Source organism: Penicillium cinerascens, assembly GCF_028974065.1.
Source record: "Penicillium cinerascens strain IBT 15544 chromosome Unknown contig_24_segment0_segment0, whole genome shotgun sequence".
Taxonomy (NCBI): Eukaryota; Fungi; Ascomycota; class Eurotiomycetes; order Eurotiales; family Aspergillaceae; genus Penicillium; species Penicillium cinerascens.
In genome coordinates this window covers 94,344-116,652 of record NW_026695290.1, presented here as the reverse complement: position 1 = coordinate 116,652, position 22,309 = coordinate 94,344, and the positions used below count along the sequence as shown (strand labels likewise).

Below are 22,309 nucleotides of genomic sequence, written 5' to 3'. Positions count from 1 at the left end.
TGATATATTCCGGAGTCAGTAATCCGCGGACTCCCCAAGTTGCCCCGATCGGCCCCCACGGAGATCCACATGCCCTAAATTTGCTCGCCGCGATCGCTCGAATGGAGGGCGGGTAGTATACAGCCTTTGATATCCCGGGGTTCTCCAATTTCGTTCCCACCGTCCTCCCATACATCTCCCTTCCTCCATTCCACCAAGGCAAGTACCGGAGTATACTTGAGAATAACCTCCGTCTTCCGCAGATCATCTCCGTTCCCGTCCCGAAGCGGGCCAGGCCGATCGAAGTTTAATCGAAGTTTATGTGTCAAGCTATTGAGTAGTAACAGTGAGACCCCTGTACGTCGAGTTGGAGAATGCTACCATCATTGGTCCGGCTGAACTTTAAGTCTGCACTATGCTGCAGAGATTTATAAGCTCGCTTGTGGTTCCCGCTCTGATGGAAGGTTTTTTGCGTCTGCCGTTCGGGACTTGTGTTTTGCAGCTCTTTCCTGCGCGTCCCTTGCCCCTGCGTACAACATGGTGTCTGATCAGAAACTTGCTATCGACAATGCAACGCAGCTCTCGGATCCCGAGGATGCTACTAAATCCTCCGACAGAGTGACTGGTTTCGAGGATCCCGATGCTGGCTTGAGCGATGAAGAAAGGGCCCAAATTGTATGAACCCTTGCGCCGTCCCAGATGATTCGCTACAAATCACTAACTTGGAACGTACAGGATCGCAAGCTTCTGTGGAAACTCGACCTCCGCCTGTTGCCCTGGCTGAGTCTGTTGTACCTCGTTTCATTCCTCGACCGGTACGTGCAATGATTAAAATCGCGCATACCCTTGCCCTTACGGCGGAGCCCCCACAATATTGACTCTCGCCAGAACCAACATCGGAAATGCGAAGATCGTGGGTCTCAAGAAGGATCTGAACATGACCTCGAATCAGTTCAACGCCACGCTGACTATCTTTTTCGTTTCATACTCGGTCTTCGAACCCTTGACCAATGTCCTGCTCAAGCGGCTGAGACCGAGTGTCTTTATTCCCATTATTATTATATGTTGGGTGTGTATTACACTACCCAGCCATGTGTTTGTGGATATTCTTCTCTGACTGTGATCGCGATTAGGGTATTTGCATGACGCTCATGGGCATCGTCAAGAACTATTCAGGTTTGATGGCCGTGCGTTGGTTCCTCGGTCTCAGCGAGGCAGGTCTGTTCCCCGGTGTAGGATACTTCCTTTCTTGCTGGTACAAGCGCTCCGAGTTTGGTGTGCGCATGGCCATTTTCTTCTCTGCCGCTGCGCTGGCTGGTTCATTCGGTGGACTGCTGGCTGCGGCTATCGCCAACATGGACGGAGTCGGGGGCAAGGCCGGCTGGTCATGGATCTTCATTCTGGAAGGAATTGCCACATTCCTGATCGGCATTGCGTCCTTCTGGTGCGTCTATGATTTCCCCGACCAGGCCAAGTTCCTGTCGCCGGATGATCGGAAGCGTGTTCTGCGCCGCCTGGCTTGTGACCAGCAGTCGAGTGCTGAGCACGAAGAGTTTAAGATGTCCTACTTCTGGGCCAGTGTGAAGGACTGGAAGACGTGGACCGGTGCCGTTGTCTATATGGGCGCGGACGGCTCGCTTTACGCTTTCTCGCTGTTTGTACCGACCATCATCAACGAACTCGTGAGTTTCCCAGCATTGACAAGCTGAATAACTAATTGCTGACTTATAATTCAGGGTATGAAATATTGGAATTGATATCAAATGGAGCCAAACTGACTTCCTTCACCCTGTTACAGGCTATAGCTCGATTCACGCTCAGCTGCTCAGTGTGCCCCCGTACGCAGTGGCCGCCATCCTTACCGTGGCAGTTGGGTTTATTGCAGACCGCACTCGTCAGCGTGGACTGTGCAACATCGGCGTGTCCATCCTTGGAATCATCGGTTTTTCGATGCTTCTGGGATGCGAGTCGGCTGGAGGACGATACGCTGGGACTTTCCTCGGGGCGATGGGGATTTATCCGGCCATCGCCAACACCATCGCCTGGGCCAGTAACAACACAGAAGGTAGGTTGCGCTACTCAAAGCAATTCATGTGCAGTGACTGATAGTTTCGCAGGTGTCTACAAGCGCGGTGTGTCTCTCGGTATTATTATCGGGTGGGGTAACCTGAACGGCATCGTCTCGTCCAATATATATCGTGACCAGGATGCACCTCGCTTCTATCCCGGCCACGGCGTTGTACTAGCCTATCTCGTCCTATTCCTTTGCGGTGGATCGATCGTGCAGTATTTCCTGTTGCGCCGCGAAAACAGCAAGCGCGTGCGTGGTGACCGCGACCAGTGGATCGAAGGTCTTGATCAGAATCAGATCGAGTTGCTGGGTGACGAGCGGCCGGACTTTATATATACACTGTAAGATTATATATACGCTGTAAGAGGAGGAAGGAAGGAAGGTGGATGTGGATATGATGTGTCAACAGATGGGGATATAAATAAATGATGCGCTCAAAATGCAAGAAATGATCCGCCGTGGACCTCGTAGCACCCAATCTGCCTCAAACGGCTTACTTGCTTCTTTCGTATCGGTTGACAATATCCTGGTCCTTCTTCGGACCTCGAACCACGTGTCGACTCGCCCAACTCACGACTTCGCCGGTCTCCGGGCGGATGCGAAATGCGTATGCGGTGCGGTACATGTCGTTGATGCAGAGGTGGTTCCCTCGCGCCGCGAGAACCGCAGTCTCGATACCGGGGGTCGCAGTCGGAGGCTTAGGGGCAGTCACAAATTCAGACTTGCTCTCATTCTCACCGGGAGCCGGTGCCGTCTCGAAGTCGAAGTCGTGGAAGAGATAATCTGCCTCATCGGGACCCGGGGCAATCTTCACAAACCACACGCTGATTTTGCCTGCGTCGGTGGTCCGCCAAATATATTTCTTTGTCCAACGCAGTCCTGCTAGGGCAGCTCCGCCACCAGCCATCCCCGGGATCTCGCCTTCCTCACTGTATAGCCAATCGTGGTCGGAGTTGGGCAGCGCGCTGAAGCTGGCCGTGCCCCGCAGTTCACCATTGAGATCCAAGGGGTTGTCACTTCGTAAAGTACGGGTCAGAGTCCAGCGGGAATTGCGCAGAGACCCGAACAGGGTTGTCAAGAGCTGGCGCGAGGGCATGGGGTCGGTCATGACGAGGAATGCAAAGAGGAAATACCAAATACGGAGAGAAGGCTCCGACCTGGTGGATCTCCGCTCCAATCAACTCCCCGCAACAATAGATCTAGGAAAATTACATGTGGAGGTTAAACTCTTCTATATGCGTGCTTGATATCATTTAGCATAACCGAAGTCACTATAAACCACGACTTTACCTACATTCCTCACCCTCTTAGATAGTTAGCTAGACCTAAAGACAAATTTTTAATCGTGTGTACTATTATATCATTAAAAAGAAAGCATGACCATCAGTTGGGGTGATAGCTCAGTTGGGAGAGCGCACGACTGAAGTTTCAGTCATTGAATTCGTGATGTCGCCGGTTCGATCCCGGCTCACCCCATCTTTTTGTTGGCCCATCCTCTAAAGTTTTTTTCTAAAATTTTATAGGACCAGAGAGAGCTCAATGCATGGCAACAATACAACATGATGAAATGGAAAGAAGAGAGAGACTACTGGCTGCAAGTGTAAGTAATATGTATGTCAATTCCTGAAGTAGGTTTCTCCAGTGAGGGCTTAGTGAGGTCCTACGCTCATTCTCTGTCGTTCTCCTTATTGTTAAGATATTTATTTTTATTCTAATACCACTATATTTGTAATTATATCTCTGATATCTGGTAATTGGCCGTGCTGTCAAGTTACTGTCAATCCCGCTTTTTTATAGAAACTTGGAAACAGATCAACAAAACTCTCAATTGGTCTAGGCCTAAATATGGGCCATTTTCGTTCTGTAATAAATATATGTAAACTGACTCCATATACATTTATGTAGGTATGTATTTACGTATCCTGGCAGAGAAGTAGATATAGTTGAAATTTGGTATGTATCAAAATAGTCTTGGGTCTGTGGGACAAACATCCTAGCCTATTATAGTCAAATTTTCAACTGATTAATCATCAAATGGGGTGATAGCTCAGTTGGGAGAGCGCACGACTGAAGTTTCAGTCAAGTTGATTTCGTGATGTCGCCGGTTCGATCCCGGCTCACCCCATTTTTTGCCTTGGTAGATTTTACTTATCTCTCTCCTGGATTTCTTCCCGGGTGTTCCTTGAACGCCTATCTTTCTTGATAAGCTTTTTTGTGTTCTGTATGTGGCTAGCCCCAAAAACCTCACAAACTACTTATCATGGTGTCTATTGAAACATCTTTTTTAGCCATGTCGGCAGTACATAAAGTGGTCAAAGAAGGTAGGCGGACAGACAGGCAGAACACTTACAATATCTCTTTGGTTTGTCTTCCTATAGTAGTTGGCTGAATAGCTCCTGAACTTTTTTCTCCAAGAATCAGTCTCTGTGTTTACTAGATTCTCGATTGACAGTTGTTCGTTCCACCCTGACTTCTAGATCTCCTTTACAAATTCCGGTATGCTTCCTGATCCAATAGGCAGGCTTCTACCCTCGATTATTGTGAAGATTTGATTTCATTGTACTAGTGGGCCATGAATAGTTGTCCGAGTTGTCCGCATTTTTGGTGAATGACCTATACATGTTAGGACCACGCCCGGGAAACGCTAGCCAACAAGGCCAAAAGACTATCATTACCCACTAGCTGACGAAGCTCGTTGATCTTGGCCCTATATACCATATAGGAGTCCCAACAATACATTTACCTAGCTACCGATTCAACATGGAAGCATGTTCTCTATCCACTCTGAACGCCTGTGCCCTTGTGTAACCTATGGCGGTTCATATGGTAGTATATGATTATCATTGGCGCAAACTCAATAAAGTCTATATGGGGCCAGAATTAGAGGAGGAATTTGATTTAGTTTATGACCCAGATCGACTTTTTTCTGTGCTTTTCAGACTATAGAGTAGCAAACTGTTTGAGGTAGGTATTCAAATCTTGATTAATCATCACGTGGGGTGATAGCTCAGTTGGGAGAGCGCACGACTGAAGTTTCAGTCATTGAATTCGTGATGTCGCCGGTTCGATCCCGGCTCACCCCATTTTTGCTTCTTTGAAATCTATATATTTTTTTTAAATTTTCATTCCTTTAATCCATCATCCCTTCTATAAGATACTCAATTAGAGGCTAGAGCCAGAATATTATATAATAGAAATGAGGATAATAGAAAAAAAGCCAACATTCACTTTTGAATACCTGCCTATATTATAAATTAATAGCTCTTTCCCCCCTCTCTCTTTATTTTTAAAAAATATAAGAAAGAAAAAGAGACACTAAATCTCAAGGAAGGGGAATGGGTGATGATAGAGGAAATAAAAGTATAGAGAAAAAATATGTGGAGGAGGCAAAAATGGGGTGAGCCGGGATCGAACCGGCGACATCACGAATTCAATGACTGAAACTTCAGTCGTGCGCTCTCCCAACTGAGCTATCACCCCATGTGATATAGAAGGTCGGAAATTCTAGACATGAGAACGGTATTACGTTTCTATCTCCTTTCTTTCCTTTTCTTGATTTTGTAATCTATATCTACTCTACTCTCGACTCTTCGAGGTCAATGAACATGGCATCGAACACGCGTAAGATATACCAGCCCACATGAAAAGTCAGAATCCAGCAGAGAAAAGTATGACTTCCCCTCTTCCATCGCGTCACACAAATGTCTTGGTTATTGCTGCATCTGCGGGGTTCATAAAATGAAGAATGGAGCTCACGCGCCATTTTATCGCAATCGGTGTCGGAATCTTGGTCTGAAGTGACCAAGATACTGGATTAAATCACGCACGGCTCTACAGGTATCTTTGAGTCTTCATGCGATCTGAAATCCTAGCGCAACGCGACTAGCGACCGAACCCTTTGCGCGACTGAAAATCGGCGATGTCTCCTCGGAGCCAATATCGGTTGACGCCGTCGCACGGTGGCCCTAATGTGAACCCTGTTTTACTCCCGAGCTAACAAGGTAGCGCATAGGTGGAAATTCGAACCATGTACCTCGTACCTGATCGGCATAAGTCACGGTGTAGTGTATTCGGTAGAAGGTGAAGCCAATTGCCGGAAATAGCAGGCCGCTAACATAAAATCACCGCCGCCTTGGGGATTAGTGCCTTCAGCTTTCATCCTAGGGTCGCACGTTCTTTGAAGTTATCGGTGCCGACCGAAATTGAAGCTCGAAGATTAAGATCCAAGTGATAGGCGACCTTAACGGCGGATCGTCGGTGGAGCCGCGTGTTTGGTGTTGATGTCGCGATCCTTGCGTCGGAAACGTGGGAATGTCAATCATTTCCCGGTTGATGAAGTTGGAATTACAAGGTAGATGCAAGCGGAGCAGTCGAACGAGGAAGAAAGGACACTACAGGGTAAGAATGGGCCCCGAATGCAAGGCATCGGGGCCCCTAGTCGCCAGCCCCGGCTGCATTCGGCCCAGACCCTTTTTTTTCCCTTTTCCCTTTCCCTTCATTTCCCCTCTTTCTCTCCTTGCGATATGGGCTGCGTGTACTGACTCCAGTCTCTCGTTCAATTCCCCACCTTCCACTATGTTTCTCCTCGGTCGTTGGGCCCTGCTGCTGCCTCTAATTTCCTCTGCTTGGGCGGCCGACAAGAACCTGATCCCCACGGCCGCCTCCGGCTCGTTCCCGCAATGCGGTCTCCAATGCTCCCAACTCTACGCTGCGCAGGATAGCTGCACGGCCAACCCTGACTCTTCCACCTGGGTCTCCTGCTTCTGCCAGTCCTCTTTCATCTCCAATCTGAAAACCTCCGGCGCCGTCTGCACCAACTGCGACTCCGGCGATCAAGCCAAGGTCTCTTCGTGGTATAGCAATTACTGCAGCTCGGGTGGCACCAACGAGGGTACCGCCAGCACCAGCACCAGCACCAGCACCACCTCCAGTGCCACCGCCAGTGCTACCGCGGGCGCCAGCACGTCCCAGTCGTCCGCGTCAAGTACAGATGAAAACAAGTCCTGGTGGGTTTCGTCACGAATGTGAATCTCTTTCCGTGTGGACGGTACTAACGTAGACCCCGTTGCGCAGGTGGAGCACCCATTACAAATGGGTGATCATGCTGATCGTCCTCGCCATCGGCTTCAGTGTCATCGCCGCACTGGGGATCTGGCTCAAGCGCCGCTACGACGCCAAACGACCCGGCCTGTACCATGGCGGAACCACAGAGGCTAGCAGCAGCGGCGCCCTCCGGGGTGGTAACTCGGGCATCCTCAGCCCCATCCCTGTCGGAGGCTACGCTTCCCCGCCACCGAACCAGTCGCGCACCTTCGGCGACGAGTCCGTTGCCAGCAGCTCGCGCACCGATATCGCGCCCAAAGGTATCCCTGCAGCGGGAAGTCGGACACGCCTGCAGAAGACGGGACAGTCCCCGGCTGGGGATGTGGAGATTCGACAGGTTTCGCGCCGGTGATCTTTGGATCTTTTTGCTTTCGAGGGAGGAACCTCGTTCGATTTCTCTGGGACATGTGAACTGGTCTCTGCGACGATTGCTTTTTCTCCGTCGTCTCACTTGCATTTCTCGGCGTTGTAAATGTGGATATTTTGGTTAACGGATCTGGTTCTCTTTATTTCCAATCGAGCCGAGTAGGCTGGAGTCATCTGCTATTTTGATGTCAAAGTGCCGGCTGCTATTGTCCGTGCACCGGAGTTGCTTTTCACTTTCTAGTTCTGCGTTATCTATGCCCCGGGCGTAGACTTGTCAACGTATATAATGTGCGCGGGCTAGGTTCCCTGCAATTTGAAGTTCAATGCGCCCGTTATCTCGTATATTATATATTTACAGTAGAATCCTGGATCCTAGGAAATGCTGATGCTGACAATCTTCACATCCACCTCCGGCTTCTCCTTGTGAGTCTTGACGTTCTCGATTTTGTGCACCACGTCGAGTCCTTGCACGGCACGGCCGAAGACGGTGTGCTTGTTGTCGAGCCAGGGTGTCTTCTCGGTGGTGATGAAGAACTGACTGCCGTTGGTGTTGGGCCCCGCGTTGGCCATGGACAAGGTATACGCCTTGTCGTGTCGCAGACTCGAAAACTCGTCGGCAAATTCGCCGCCCCAGATCGACTCGCCGCCGGTGCCGTCGCCTTGCGGGTCACCACCCTGGATCATGAATTTGCGGATGACTCGGTGGAAGATGGTGTTGTTGTAGTATCCTCGTCGCGCGTGCGTCACGAAGTTTTCCACCGTCCGCGGGGCCGCGGATGGGTACAAACGCAGGTGGATATCGCCCAGGGTAGTGTGCAGAATCGCGGCGGTTCCGCTCTCTGCAGCCTTGCTGATGCCCGCGCCGGAGTCTCCAGCGACCTGAGTCGGCTTCTCGTTCTGTACATCACGGCTCGACTTGGACACCTCAGTCTCGTTGGTGAACATGTAGAAGCGCACCTTGGCGAATCCAGTGCTGAGCAGAATTGGGTCGCGTTCTTCGGCCTCCTGCAATAACGGGTTGCTACTGGCGGCCATTGACACCGTAACCACACCCTTTCGCTGCGGCTGGCCCTGGTAAAGAGCCAAGTTCAATGCTCGGAAGGGCTCGTCGCGACCGTAGACCCGAATCACCCGGTTGGTGTAGGTGTTGATGCACTTGATCCCGTACAATGACCCGTAGAGGAGGAAGTGGCCTGACTCATCAAAGGAGACATTGACCTTGTTGCGAGTAGACTCTCCTTCCAGCTCTCGTTCCACGCCCAGTCGCCGTCCAAATTCCACCTCGTCCAGCTGATACGGTGCCGTGCCAGCCTGTTGCATGTCGGTGATGGTCGCTATTGACTCGTCGTAGGTTCGATAGAGCTTTCCCGTTGCAAATTCAAATACCCGTACTTGCCGATCGGGGAATGACATCGTCGCAAAGTGCTCTCCGGAGGGCGAGATAGTGATCGCGGTAGGGACAGACTTGGCCTTTTTGAATGCAAACAAATTGGTCGATGACTTCAGTTCAAAAACGTTGTCCGGTTTTTCAAACGACCCGTCTCCAGCTCGCCAGTATTCAACCATCCCTGATTCATCCGCCGACACCACACAGTCGAATGCATTGTTGAAGGCTAATGACACCACGGGGGTGCGATGAACGGTCTTGACCGTGTGCAGAGGCTGAGGATTCTCGCCTCGCCCATCGAAGACTTGAATGACGTTGCTCGATTCGTCTGTTACGGCGAGCAAGGGCAGAGAAGCACCTCGTCGATGCACCCAGCAAACACAGCGAGGTACAAATTCCAGTGTATACATGGCCAGAAGGTCTGCTCAAAGTTCAGCAAAATGGCCCAACAGCATAGCACCGCTAGACTTACCGAATGTTATCACATCGAAAATCTTGACCGTTTTGTCGGTTCCTGCCGTCGCAAAACTGCGCCCATCGGCACTGACACTCGTACTGCGAATTTCGCCGGGGTGGGCTCTGAACTCCTTCACGAACTCAATGCCATCGGCCATCTTCTTCCAGAACTTGACTACACCATCGATCGAGCTGGTGATGACAAAGTCGGTGACCGGAGTGACGGTCACGAACGACAGTTGCTCCTTGTGCATGAGGGACTTCGAGTATCGAGGCGAGGCAGGCAGGGCATTGACGTAGACATTCTCGAAGGGTAGCTTTCGGCGTTTCTTCTTTGGCGCGACTTCAGAGGGCAGTGCTGGACCGAAATCATCGTCGGAGGAGTCGTCGTCACCTGTACAGCTTCGCGATTAGCAGTCTGGCGCAAAGAAGCTGCGGAGCTTCGGGCGGAGGATAAATCACCGTTCTCGTCGCCATCGACGGCGGAGTGAGGCCGCTTAGTCGCGGCGGAAGCAGCGAGCACTTCAGAGTCAACCATTGTGGAATCGAGAGTAGAAAAAGAAAAGAAGCAGGGGAGAAATTCAAGGGAAACGTTCGTGGACAAGGCGGGCGGTGATGACCGCACCCAACCAGAAGCTCGGGCCACGCAACTTTTCTCCTTTCCCTCGTTTCCCCCACTGTTGACCGAAGTTGCTCATCTTTCCAGCTACTTTTTCCAACGAACAGTTCGTGTGTTCGTTATAGCTGGTCAACATGGTCTGTCTCTTACTGCCATGCTCATTTTCAATCTATCAACTGACACCCTTTTCGTACAGGCGTCGTTCGGCAATCCCACACAGATCTTTGGTGACGATGTGATCGAGGAGAAAGGCGAGAACGCCCGTCTGTCGGCCTTTGTGGGCGCCATCGCTGTCGGTGACCTCGTGAAGAGCACACTGGGACCCAAGGGAATGGACAAGATTTTGCAGTCTGCGTATGTGGAGGGGTTCTTATCTGACGACCGCGGGGAGAAATATATACTGACGTGAATGGCGGGACAGTTCGACCGGAGAGATCCTCGTGACAAACGACGGTGCTACGATCTTGAAATCCATTGCTCTCGATAACGCCGCCGCGAAGGTGTTGGTGAACATCTCCAAGGTTCAGGACGATGAGGTTGGTGATGGCACAACATCCGTCACCGTGTTGGCCGCCGAGCTTCTGCGCGAGGCCGAGAAGTTGGTCAGTGCCAAAATCCACCCCCAGACCATCATTGAGGGTTACCGGATAGCCAGCCGGGCCGCTCTCACTGCTCTCGACTCCGTGGCCATCGACCGAAGCCAGGACCCCGAGGCCTTCCGCAAGGACCTGCACTCGATTGCCCGTACCACACTGAGCTCCAAGGTGCTCGCACAAGACCGCAACCACTTCGCCCGCTTGGCCTGCGAGGCTGTCCTTCGTCTCAAGGGATCGACCGATCTCAGTCACATCCAGATCATCAAAAAGGCCGGCGGCAAGCTGAACGACTCGTACCTGGATGAGGGTTTCATTCTGGACAAGAAGATCGGTGTCAACCAGCCCAAGCGGCTGGAGAATGCCAAGATCCTGGTGGCCAACACCGCCATGGATACCGACAAGGTCAAGATCTTCGGTGCTCGCGTCAAGGTCGAGTCGACCGGCAAGCTGGCCGAGCTGGAGAAGGCCGAGCGGGAGAAGATGCGCCAAAAGGTGGAGCGGATCAAGGCCCACGGCATCAACTGCTTCGTCAACCGTCAGCTTATCTACAACTGGCCCGAGCAGCTGTTCACCGACGCGGGTATCGTGTCCATCGAGCACGCCGACTTTGACGGCATCGAGCGCCTGGCTCTGGTCACTGGCGGAGAGATTGCCTCTACCTTCGACCACCCCGACCAGGTGAAGCTGGGATCCTGTGACCTCATCGAGGAGGTGATCATCGGCGAGGACACCCTGATCAAGTTCTCCGGTGTCGCTGCCGGCCAGGCCTGCACCATCGTGCTGCGCGGTGCCACCGAGCAGCTGCTGGACGAGGCAGAGCGCTCGCTGCACGACGCTCTGGCCGTGCTGTCACAGACCGTTAAGGAACCGCGCGTTACCCTGGGTGGTGGCTGTGCCGAGATGGTGATGGCCAAGGCCGTGGAGCAGGCGGCCCAGAACACCACGGGCAAGAAGCAGCTGGCAGTGGACTCTTTTGCCCATGCCCTGAAGCAGCTCCCGACCATCCTGGCGGACAACGCCGGTTTGGACTCGAGCGACCTGGTGACTCGTCTGCGCCAGGCGATCAACAACGGATTGACCAATTCGGGTCTGGATCTCTTGACCCCCGGTGGCGGCATTGCGGATATGCGTGACCTGGGTGTTGTGGAGGCCTACAAGCTGAAGAAGGCGGTGGTGTCCTCGGCCTCCGAGGCCGCTGAGGTACGTTACTTTCCGAGTGTTTTAACAAACGTTGATACTAATGAGTATAGCTTCTTCTCCGAGTGGACAACATCATTCGGGCCGCTCCTCGCCGACGGGACCGGATGTGATATGATTGATACGCTAGTGAACATGTACCTATTCCCGGGAATTCAAAAAGAACAGTCTATAGACATCGCGTGGTACCTCGACACCTTGTGGCCTTACTCCGATTGTAGTTTGTAGCCTTGTAGCCTTGTAGCCTTATTGCCTTATTGCCTTATTGCCTGGCGGCGGTCATCCTTTGTCAGCGCCGCCCTGGACCCGGTTGGACCCTTTGGACCCTTTGGACCCTTTGGACCCTGCGGACCCTGCGGACCCCTGGTGCGTTCTTCCGAACGAAGAGATTGCTCGATACGGAGCGAGCATGTCTCATACTGTACTCCGTAGTAATGTCGGAATGCCGGGTACGATGTGCAGTACGATGTGCGAGTCCATTCCGAAAGTCTTGGCACAGGCAGCAGAATAAGCCGGGCTGAATACTCCGTAGAACGAGACGAGACTCGGTAGTGGGATGACGATCCTGCGGGTCAGCGGTATCAACCGAGCTGGGGAGACGATCCGAGGAAACTAGATACATCTCGATCATCCGAGATAGATCTGCTCTACAGAGTCCGAGGAAATCGGGCGAACAAGGGCAAGCGAGGGATGCCAAGCACGCTGTCTCATGTAGCGCTGCAGGTTCCGCCCTCTGCCGCCAGGGAGACAATCACCCCGTCATAGAAGTCGATTCGGGCAGACCCCTTTTCACGCCTGAGATCAGCCTGGTAATCCAAAGGTGTGGACAACGTATATCGCTACAATTCTCAAGACCTCGATAGGTGACCAGGTCACCGGAATTCCAGGTGTCTAGGTACATAAAGTAAAAGAAGGGTGGAGCCCAAGGCCGGGGCTCAGCGATTGAAGGTGGTACGGTAACCCATTAATGAAGGTGGCCCTGCCCCGATCTTTTCCCTCCCTCTTTCTCCCTTGTACACCTCTCTCAGTCCCGACCCGACTTACTCCTTCGTTTCGATGATCCTTCCGCTCGTTTGAACTTCCCCATGATCTTCTCCAACTGGCTGCCCACCCTACTGGGCGGCGCTCTAGTCGCGCAGGGCGCGCTGGCCGCCATCGACCTCAGCATCAACGATCCAAGTACGTGTCCCGCATTCCGGCTACTTACCCCATGTGGCTCCCTCGACTGACCTGAAGAATGCGCTCTCTAGATTCTATTAAGCAGGCCGCTAAGACGGTTGCCACCGATATGATGACCTACTATAATGATCGCGACTCCAAAGCAATCCCCGGAAAGTTCGACGGTACGTGGTGGGAGGGTGGCTCCATGTTCATGATCCTCATCCAGTATTGGTTCTTGACTGGTGACTCCGAGTTCAACGAAGAGGTCCAGGCAGGCATGTACTGGCAGAAGGGCGACGACAACTACTTCCCCAGCAACTACTCGCAGTATCTGGGTAACGATGACCAGGTCTTCTGGGGCCTGGCCGCCATGACCGCCGCCGAATTGAACTATCCCGAGCAGGACGGACAACCGTCCTGGGTCTCGCTCGCTCAGGGTGTGTTCAACACCCAGGCCCCACGCTGGGACACCAGCAGCTGTCACGGTGGTATGCGCTGGCAGATCTGGCCCTACCAGCCTGGCTACACAACCAAGAACGCCATTTCCAACGGTGGTCTGTTCCAACTATCCGCGCGCCTGGCTCTTTACACCGGCAACACGACCTACAGTGAATGGGCCGAACGCATCTGGGACTGGAGTGCGACCACCCCGTTGCTGAAGCAGAAGAACTGGAATATCGCAGATTCCACCACCTGCGAGACCCAATGCACCGACCACGGCGATTGGCAATGGACCTATAACTATGGGACGTACATCAGCGGTGCCGCCTACATGTACAACTTCGTGCGTTTCTTGCTACCTCCCCTTCCAGTGAAACGATGGCTGATCTGACACTCTACAGACCAACGGAACCCAGAAATGGAAGGATGGCATTACAGGTCTCGTTGGCTCCTCCAGTCAATTCTACCCGACCAGTGGCGGCGGAAATATTCTGTCGGAGATTACTTGCGAACCCATCAATAAGTGTGATCGCAATCAGATCACCTTCAAGGCCTACTTCGCCTCCTGGCTCGCTTTCATGACCACCATTGTCCCGGGGACCTACGATCTTGTCATGCCCAAGTTGCAGACCTCGGCCCAGGCCGCCGTCAAGACCTGCACCGGTCTGTCGGATGGCACGCACTGCGGTATTAAGTGGTACACGCAGACCTGGGACGGCACCGACGGACTGGAACAGCAGATGGCCGTCCTCGGTGTTCTCAATGCCGTCCTGGTCCCCTTCAAGAACCAGGCACCCTTCACGGCCGACAACGGTGGCATATCCAAGAGTAACCCCAACGCCGGTACCAACAGCTCCGACAACGCGGTGCCCCAGCTCAACAACATCACCACCGGTGACCGCGCGGGTGCCGGTGTGCTCACCGTCATCTTCGTGACCGCCTGGGCCATTGCTGTGACATGGATGATCCGTGGCGGTTGAACACCTTTTTTCGATTCCCCCTTTTGTGCCATTCCCGGGACCCCGTGGGTTGCCCTTCTGTTCTTATAAATTCCCTTTGCCTCGGATGTGTGTCTATTTCCGGTTTCATTGTATCTATTTTGCTCTTTTTCTCGGCCGGAGCATTGACCCGGCCACGGCGTGGGGTTCTGCGGCGTCTAGGAGACCGATCTTTTAATTAGCCCGAAACAATTGGACTTTTTCGGCTCGTCAGGATGTGATGGTTTATTGCGTAGTAGCCGAGTAATTTTAGCGGGGTGCCGGGGGCCAACTTGGGACTGTGCGCATGTCAAGGCAGTGACGTTTCGGGACCGGTCGAAATGCACCGAAACGGAAAGGAGAATACTGACACGGAGAAATAAATAGATCTGAAGCAGGGGAAAAGGGGGGGCCAACTCCTTGATGGCGTGTACACCGAATTACGACGCGGGTGGCTGGTGACTGACTGTACTGTACACGTGTATTACACACAATCTTCGACTCAGCTCCTGTGCTTTGCTTTCTTCCCCTTCATCTTTCCACTCTGCCTCACGCCCCTTCTCCTTTTTGCTATCCTTCTCCTTCTCCCATCTTCCATCGCTCGTACGTCCATCATCTGAACCACCCACATTGGAGTGGGGGATGATCCGCTACCCGGATTCTCGAAACGCTCCACATTCATTCCTTCTTTCCAAACCACCCGCGCCATCCCTCCATCGCCAACGGATGACCGAGATACCCTCCGACTGCCAAAGCACTTCCGCCTCTTCGTGCTGACGTTCCCACAATGCGGTGGCGGCTGCCGGGCGGCCGATCGACCCTCCCCGCCAGCGTCGCCCTCCTCCTACTCCCCATACTGGTGGCTCCGCAGCAGCACCCAGAACCTCATGACTCTGCCTCTCGAGTCTCCGTGCCCTTAGCGGCGGGAGCAGACCCCTCTATACATAACACAGCCCCCGTGGCTGAACCCATCGTGAAAACTAACGATGCGAGCGCCCTGGCAACTCTGGCTCTGGCGGGCTCCGGCCGCGCCGTTCGAGCCCCTCCTGTCCAGGCCAGCAGTACTGCTGCCGGTCTGGCTTCGCAGCTTCACGCGCGGTCCTTGCAGGACTGGGAGGTTGAGGACTTTGTGCTGTTGGCGACCGTCGACGGAACCATTCACGCCCGAGACCGAAAGACGGGCACTGCTCGTTGGGCTCTCGAGGTTCCCAGCAGCCCCTTGGTCGAAAGCATCTACCATCGTGCTAATCGTACCAGCTTCGACGAAACCGAGCCGGAGGATGACTTCCTGTGGATTGTCGAGCCTAGCCAGGATGGCAGCTTGTACATCTACAGCCCCGGACAGGAGGCTGGGTTACAGAAGCTTGGCCTCACGGTCAAGCAGTTGGTGGATGAGACACCCTACTCTGGCACCAAACCCGCCGTGACCTATACTGCCCGGAAAGAAACCACACTTTACACCATTGATGCTCGCACTGGGAGTATCCTGCGGGTCTTCAGCTCGCGTGGGCCTTTCACAGCCGGGCAAGAATGCCGAAAGGTGGACGGACAAGATTTGGACCCGGAAGAGTGCGAAACAACCTCTGGTACCTTGGTGCTTGGCCGGGTCGAGTATGCCGTGGCCATTCAAAATACCGAGACTGGTGATCCGATCTGCACATTGAAGTACTCGGAATGGGCGCCGAATAACCGAGACATGGATCTCCAGAGCCAGTATCTCCGTACCATGGACCAAAGCCATGTCTACAGTATGCACGATGGAGTCGTATTGGGGTTTGACCATTCCCGCATGGATCGCCCTCGCTATACACAACGTTTCTCATCGCCGGTGGCACGTGTATTCGATGTCGTCCGACCAGCCAACAAAGACGCACCGGATGCCTCGACACCGCTGGTCCTCCTGTCGCAGCCGCTGCAGCCGCCGGACCCCGACTACGGCTCCTTAGACGAGCGTGACCTGCGCGTGTTCATTGATTCCACCAATGCTGGTGGATGGTATGCCCTGTCCGAAGAGACATACCCCCTCGTCACTGGTCGCGCCCGAATGGCTCCGGTATACGACAAGGACTTCTTTCGTCGGGGACAGTCTCTCATGAGCCTGACTCCAAACCAGCAGCGAGATGCCCTGGCTGGTGTGCACTCACTGAACGGCCCACGCATTGTCCCGCCCATCCCACGACTCGCGGGCTCGTCCACGACCGAACTCTCCAACGACACCCCTCGGGGTGTCCTTCGCAGTCCCTCTGAATTGGCCCTTCCTCCGGCCCTGCGACACAGCACAATCATCCGCAAGAGCTGGGACAATGCACTGGACATCGCTGTCACTCTTGTGTTGTTGTTCATCTGCACATTCATTTATTTTAACTCTCACCATATCCGAGACCTCGCGAAGCAAAAGCTTGATATTAAGAACATCATCAACTCAAATGAAAAAGGATCCATGTCGACTCCAGCTACCCCGATTGTTGGCGGAGCGCCCGATATCAAGCGGGCATCGACTCCAACTCGACCGGTGCCTGATGTAACCGTGGACGTGGATTTGACTGATTCTCCTGATGGCGATGCCACTCCGCGTCCCTCGCGAGAGAGCAGTGTTCCGGCCGGAAACTCGATTCCTCGGGTTCAGTTCGACGATGGGGATGCCGACGACCAAGAAAACGATAAGCCGGCCAACAAAAAGAATCGCAAGCGTGGTACACGCGGTGGGAAAAGCCATAAACGTCGCCGGAAGCCTGGCACCGAAGGCGATGCGATTGACCAGGCCAACCAGGTCGTGGAACAGGTCAATCGTCTAGCCCCGCAGGCTCGACTGGAACCCGATGTGCAGCTCAGTCGCACTGTATCAAACGAGATCACGGAGATGGATGGTGTCATCCGGATCGGACGACTGGAGGTCTTCACTGACGTTGTTCTTGGCCACGGCAGCCATGGCACTGTTGTTTATCGTGGCTCGTTTGACGGCCGAAACGTGGCGGTTAAGCGCATGCTCATGGAATTTTACGATATCGCTTCACACGAAGTTGGACTGCTGCAGGAAAGTGATGACCATCACAATGTCATTCGATACTTCTGTCGTGAGCAGGCGGCCGGTTTCTTGTATATCGGCCTGGAGCTGTGTCCAGCCTCTCTGCAGGATGTCACTGAACGACCGACTCAGTTCCCAGAACTGGTTCAGGGCGGCTTGGACATGCCTGACGTGCTCCGCCAGATCACGCAAGGTGTTCGGTATCTGCATTCCCTTAAGATCGTCCACCGGGATCTGAAGCCGCAGAATATTTTGGTGGCCATGCCCCGTGGCCGAACCACGTCGCCGGCCCTTCGACTGCTTATCTCTGACTTTGGTCTGTGCAAAAAGCTGGAGGACAACCAGAGTTCTTTCCGTGCCACGACCGCCCACGCTGCCGGTACCTCGGGCTGGCGTGCCCCCGAGCTGCTGGTCGATGACGACACTGGACCGCTGAGTCTCGCATCGCAACATACAGAGTCTTCGGAGCCCGCTGTTGTCGACCCGCAAACCAACCGCCGTGCCACTCGTGCCATTGACATCTTCTCTTTGGGCTGTGTGTTCTACTATGTCTTGACTCGTGGTAGCCATCCGTTCGACAAGAATGGCAAATTCATGCGCGAGGCTAATATTGTCAAGGGTCAATTTGACCTGGAGGAGCTTAACCGGTTGGGTGACTACGCCTTTGAGGCCGATGATCTCATTCGCTCCATGTTGTCTCTTGACCCACGTCTACGGTACGTCGCTGCGTAGGAATTTCTAATGTATAATACTGACTTTCACCAGCCCCGATGCAAGCGCCGTTCTGATGCATCCCTTCTTCTGGCCGCCGTCAGATAGACTCAGTTTCCTCTGTGACGTGTCCGATCATTTCGAGTTTGAACCTCGCGATCCTCCGTCGGACGCCTTGCTCTGCCTGGAATCGGTGGCTCGGGATGTGATGGGGCCGGAGATGGATTTCTTGCGCGTGCTCCCCCGGGACTTCAAGGATAATCTGGGCAAGCAGCGCAAGTACACTGGTTCGCGCATGCTCGATCTCCTACGTGCGCTTCGCAACAAGCGCAACCATTACAACGACATGCCGGAGTACCTGAAAGCGCATATCGGAGGACTACCAGAGGGATACCTCAACTTCTGGACGGTGCGCTTCCCGAGTCTGTTGATGAGCTGTCATTGGGCCATCACGGAACTGGAATTGACACAGATCGACCGGTTCCGTCGTTATTTCACGCTGCCAGAGTAGTTCTGTTACAGTAGATAGGCAATAATTTGACATTAAGTTCGCGCTGTGACTTTCACGCTGTGAGATCTCGCTGCTGAGTAAGAAAACGAAAATAATTGGACCATTTTGACTGCGTTCGTGTCGACAAACGCGAAATCGCGAAAATCTGCGGGGTTGCCTGAAGTCTCAGGCGACTACCCGCGACCTGCAGCTCCGCGGCTTCTTCACAATCTCTCTTCCTCCCATCCACCTTGTCTCTCTTCCTGAGACTTCTCTTTTTCCTTATGTCATTTCGAGGGTGATGCGTGCTTGAGACTTTCTTTCCTCTCTTAATTGTCCCACCCACGCGCTCCCAGTCCCCACAGTGAGCCCGAGATGGTTTTTTTACGACTGGAGACCAGGATCTTCCCCAGGGAACAGGTATCGTCCAGTCCTAGTATTTTCCGCAGTCTCATTGGAAGTAATGGTGAGCGCGGTCGCGAAGACGCCTCCTCGGCGAAGAAATATGTTTCTTTCCTGCTAGCGCTGGAGAAACCGGAGGATGTGAAGCTCGGTGACCTAGCCTCCATGATCTTAGATGAGTGGAGAATGCTCCGGCCTGACCAGGAGTAAGTACCGAGTCAATTGAAATCGTCGTCACTTTGAATAGCCGTTTGCTGATCGTTTCTTTCTGACAGACCTCTCGCGATCAAGAAACTACTCGACGATGCGAATCCTTCCGTTGATCTAAATGCTGGAATGACCGTCGCCGATGTATTCGTGGACCGAGGCAAAGCCCGCGCGGATGGTTATGATCAGAGAGCTGTCGTCCGTGTGATCCAAAGACCTTCAGAGCACTATTCTCAACGATTTGGCTCCGTGGAGCAGGACTGGGAAAGTGCGGTACATGAATCTAGGCGAAGACGGTCCCAAGCTAAGAAGGAAGCTACCGCCAAGCGGTTCTCCCCCATTGAGGAAGAAGATGGTGGCATGGAGGATGCTCCTATGGAGGATACACCGTTCGAGCACCGGCATCGCGACTTTCCCCTTTCCTCCGTCGAAACCCACGAGCATATGCCGCCATCGCATCAGGAACAGCCTTCGGATGCTGCGATTCCTGGAACTCCTCCTTCTAATCGCCTAGGAAGCGAAGAGCTCGGAGGTGACTCTCCGAGTCCACAGCAGCACAGAAACGAATCGCGCCGTGATAACTTGTCCCTTAAGCGCAAACAAAGCCCAGAGCGGGATGTGCCTGCGAAGCAGCCACGGCTGGAAGAAAAAGCTACAGCAAATCAACCGACGACCGAACCTACAGCCGAGACAAGGACCACGTCGACCCCGAGTCCAGCTCGAAGACGCAATATCCCAGCGTTTGCTAGCCCTCAGCATCGGAGACCCAGCGCCTCTGAGAACCCCCCCAGTCCCTCGAAACAGGGTCTTGGGCTGGGCATCACTAAGAGCCCTGCCGCGGAGAGACACGCGATGCTCGATCTTAAGTCCAGTCAGAGCTCTGTTGCTGGCCCATTGTTCCCTAGTAATGCACCGCCTCCGACTGTGAACCGTGGATATGGCCTGGAAAAGTCCCAATCTTTACAGTCCGCCATGCGCAAGAATACTCCTATTGACAAATCGGATCGACGTCGATCTGTTTCTTTTGCCGAAGCGAACGACATTACCACGAACAATGACTCGGAAGCCACTCCTCAAAATGCTTCCCAGCTGGCTAAAGTGTCTCAGGATACCCCAATGTCCAATTCTGGCACACCTTCGAGCAGTCAGATCGTGTATCCGTCCACATTCTCCGCGGAAAAGATCCAAAGGATGAAGGAGGATGCGGAGAGGAAGTTTGGGCGGTCCAAGGAACGTGCGGGACAAAAGATTGGAAAGCAAGATGAAAAAGCCAGCACGAGCCAGAAGGACAAGGCGAGGAAACAAGAAGAAGATAGGGCTCGAAGGGAGCAAGAAAACGCTCACAAAGAGGAAGAGGAGAAGGCCAAGATACAGGCTGAAAAGAAAAGAAAGGAGGAGGAAGAGAAAGCCAGAAGAGAGGAAGAGAGTACGAGAAAGCAGGAAGAAGCCACGGTTGAACAGGAGGCAAGCGATCGACGGCTGGCCAGCCGCGACCAGAAAGACGCAGAAGAAGCCCAGTTGATCCGGGATAAATTACACGATCTCGATACCGACTCGCGAACCATGGAATTTTGGGCCAAAATGCTGGAGATCTACAACGCGATCGAGATTGCAAAGGCTGCTGGCAAACCTCGAGAAGTACGGAATCTCCGGAAAAGAATCCCACGCCTGCGGAACAAGATTAAGCAGTTTGAGAATTCAAGCCCCCGTCCGCCCGATCCTCCCTTGCCCCGATCAGCATCCAAAGTGAAGCGGTCGATTCCGACCACGGCGCCTGCCGCATCCCAAGGCGTCAACACGAGCCCGTCTTGGTCATTTGGCAAGTCGAACTCCAATCGTCGACCGAGTGCCACATCCAACCAGTCATCGGGGTCGCAGGATGACCGGTCGCCTTCTTCCGGCAAAAAGGTCGTTGACACTACCGAGCCTAAAGAGACACATTTGCCTAATCCCTCGGCTCCAAGCTCTCAGCCTTCTCGTTCACTTGGTTCCCCTGGGCTTCTACCGTCCGTGGTGATTCAGTCGCCGCGAAAGCGATCGGAGGGAGCCACTGCCGTCGCATCCACCGATGACGAGGACTATGAGGATGCCAGCCACAGCATAGGCGAAGATGACAAGCAAGACACAGAAGAAAAGCAACAAGAGGCTCGGGACCAGCGGAAGGCTGATATGCAGCTAAATGCCTCTGCAGAAGAGTCTGCAGAAGATTCCGCGGAAGAATCTGGGGCAGAGCCGTCTGCAGACCCCGCCAAACAGTTCATAGATGAAGAAGCGGAGTCTGAAGACCAGGAAAGTGAAGAAAGCGAGGACGACTCTGACTCCGTTGACTCTGACTCTGAATCTGACTCTGACTCTGAATCTGACTCTGACTCTGACTGTGATGACTCCGATGACAAGCCCGATTTCAAGTGAGTTTGGGACCCTTGTTCTTCTAGGAGCGAACCTATCTAACGCAGTCAGCTTCTCCCACGGTCAATCCTCAACCCCGGCCAAACGTACTCCGATCAAGACTGCCGGTCAATCTTCACCGCAGCCACCATCTTCCCAGTACAACGCGTCTCGTCCCACTTTGAAAGGACTGATTCTGTCCCAAAAAGCAGAGCAGACAGAGCGACAATCCCGATCACAACCTCCCTCGGCGTCCACTAATCCTCCAGAACGCCGAGATATTTTCAGTCCACCTTCCTCCAGCGCCTCTGGCTCCGACAACTCGAGCAGTGATAGCGACGACTCCGACGACGACTCCGACGACGACTCCAGCAACCAGGGCGACATCCTGTTCGATGGGAACTCTGACAAAATGCGCAAGCCCTACGCTACTAGATAAAACTTACTCTTTTGTCCGGGTCTCTGTCGCACTCGGCTTCTCATCTCGTTTCCAGCGTTGCATTTCTGTTGATATCCCTCTTTCTGCCGTGTCCTTGATATGTAACATCTCAAATCATCCGTGTATCATCCGTGTATCATCCGATTTCAATTCGAAATGTCCAGATCAATCTAGCACAAAGCCACTCGCATGTGGATAGCAATGTCTACAATGAACATTCAAGTCTTAAATGGGTTTGTCTACCTGTTCGAAGGCTCGGTGTATTTGATCATCAGCTACAACGCCGCTCTTTTG

General features: G+C 53.4%; 8 protein-coding genes across 8 annotated transcripts; 6 read left to right on the top strand and 2 right to left on the bottom strand.

Moving 5' to 3' along the window:
* Positions 1-516: 516 nt before the first annotated feature.
* N7498_003113 (uncharacterized protein) lies at positions 517-2,395 on the top strand (the record flags this gene model as incomplete). The annotated part of the gene is made up of 6 exons (XM_058450175.1): positions 517-654; positions 715-794; positions 868-1,048; positions 1,113-1,665; positions 1,778-2,044; positions 2,097-2,395. 6 exons carry the CDS (start codon positions 517-519, stop codon positions 2,393-2,395), a joined length of 1,518 nt encoding a protein of 505 aa, XP_058309637.1.
* Positions 2,396-2,543: 148 nt separating this feature from the next.
* On the bottom strand, positions 2,544-3,158 carry N7498_003112 (uncharacterized protein; the record flags this gene model as incomplete). The annotated part of the gene is made up of 1 exon (XM_058450174.1): positions 2,544-3,158. The coding sequence occupies one exon, from the start codon at positions 3,156-3,158 to the stop codon at positions 2,544-2,546; it is 615 nt and encodes a 204-aa protein (XP_058309636.1).
* Positions 3,159-6,567: 3,409 nt separating this feature from the next.
* Positions 6,568-7,510, top strand: N7498_003111 (uncharacterized protein). Its single transcript, XM_058450173.1, has 2 exons — positions 6,568-7,056; positions 7,124-7,510. Exons 1-2 carry the CDS (start codon positions 6,626-6,628, stop codon positions 7,503-7,505), a joined length of 813 nt encoding a protein of 270 aa, XP_058309635.1. The 5' UTR covers positions 6,568-6,625; the 3' UTR covers positions 7,506-7,510.
* Positions 7,511-7,891: 381 nt separating this feature from the next.
* On the bottom strand, positions 7,892-9,900 carry N7498_003110 (WD40 repeat domain-containing peptidylprolyl isomerase; the record flags this gene model as incomplete). The annotated part of the gene is made up of 3 exons (XM_058450172.1): positions 7,892-9,327; positions 9,379-9,756; positions 9,825-9,900. The coding sequence occupies 3 exons, from the start codon at positions 9,898-9,900 to the stop codon at positions 7,892-7,894; spliced, it is 1,890 nt and encodes a 629-aa protein (XP_058309634.1).
* Positions 9,901-10,115: 215 nt separating this feature from the next.
* N7498_003109 (chaperonin-containing T-complex subunit CCT2) lies at positions 10,116-11,887 on the top strand (the record flags this gene model as incomplete). The annotated part of the gene is made up of 4 exons (XM_058450171.1): positions 10,116-10,118; positions 10,178-10,335; positions 10,403-11,777; positions 11,828-11,887. The coding sequence occupies 4 exons, from the start codon at positions 10,116-10,118 to the stop codon at positions 11,885-11,887; spliced, it is 1,596 nt and encodes a 531-aa protein (XP_058309633.1).
* Positions 11,888-12,859: 972 nt separating this feature from the next.
* Positions 12,860-14,356, top strand: N7498_003108 (glycoside hydrolase family 76 protein; the record flags this gene model as incomplete). The annotated part of the gene is made up of 3 exons (XM_058450170.1): positions 12,860-12,953; positions 13,025-13,719; positions 13,778-14,356. The coding sequence occupies 3 exons, from the start codon at positions 12,860-12,862 to the stop codon at positions 14,354-14,356; spliced, it is 1,368 nt and encodes a 455-aa protein (XP_058309632.1).
* A 784-nt stretch (positions 14,357-15,140) lies between these two features.
* Positions 15,141-18,600, top strand: ireA (bifunctional endoribonuclease/protein kinase IRE1; the record flags this gene model as incomplete). Its single annotated transcript, XM_058450169.1, has 2 exons — positions 15,141-18,094; positions 18,144-18,600. 2 exons carry the CDS (start codon positions 15,141-15,143, stop codon positions 18,598-18,600), a joined length of 3,411 nt encoding a protein of 1,136 aa, XP_058309631.1.
* A 354-nt stretch (positions 18,601-18,954) lies between these two features.
* On the top strand, positions 18,955-22,015 carry N7498_003106 (uncharacterized protein; the record flags this gene model as incomplete). Its single annotated transcript, XM_058450168.1, has 3 exons — positions 18,955-19,187; positions 19,257-21,596; positions 21,649-22,015. 3 exons carry the CDS (start codon positions 18,955-18,957, stop codon positions 22,013-22,015), a joined length of 2,940 nt encoding a protein of 979 aa, XP_058309630.1.
* Positions 22,016-22,309: the final 294 nt, after the last annotated feature.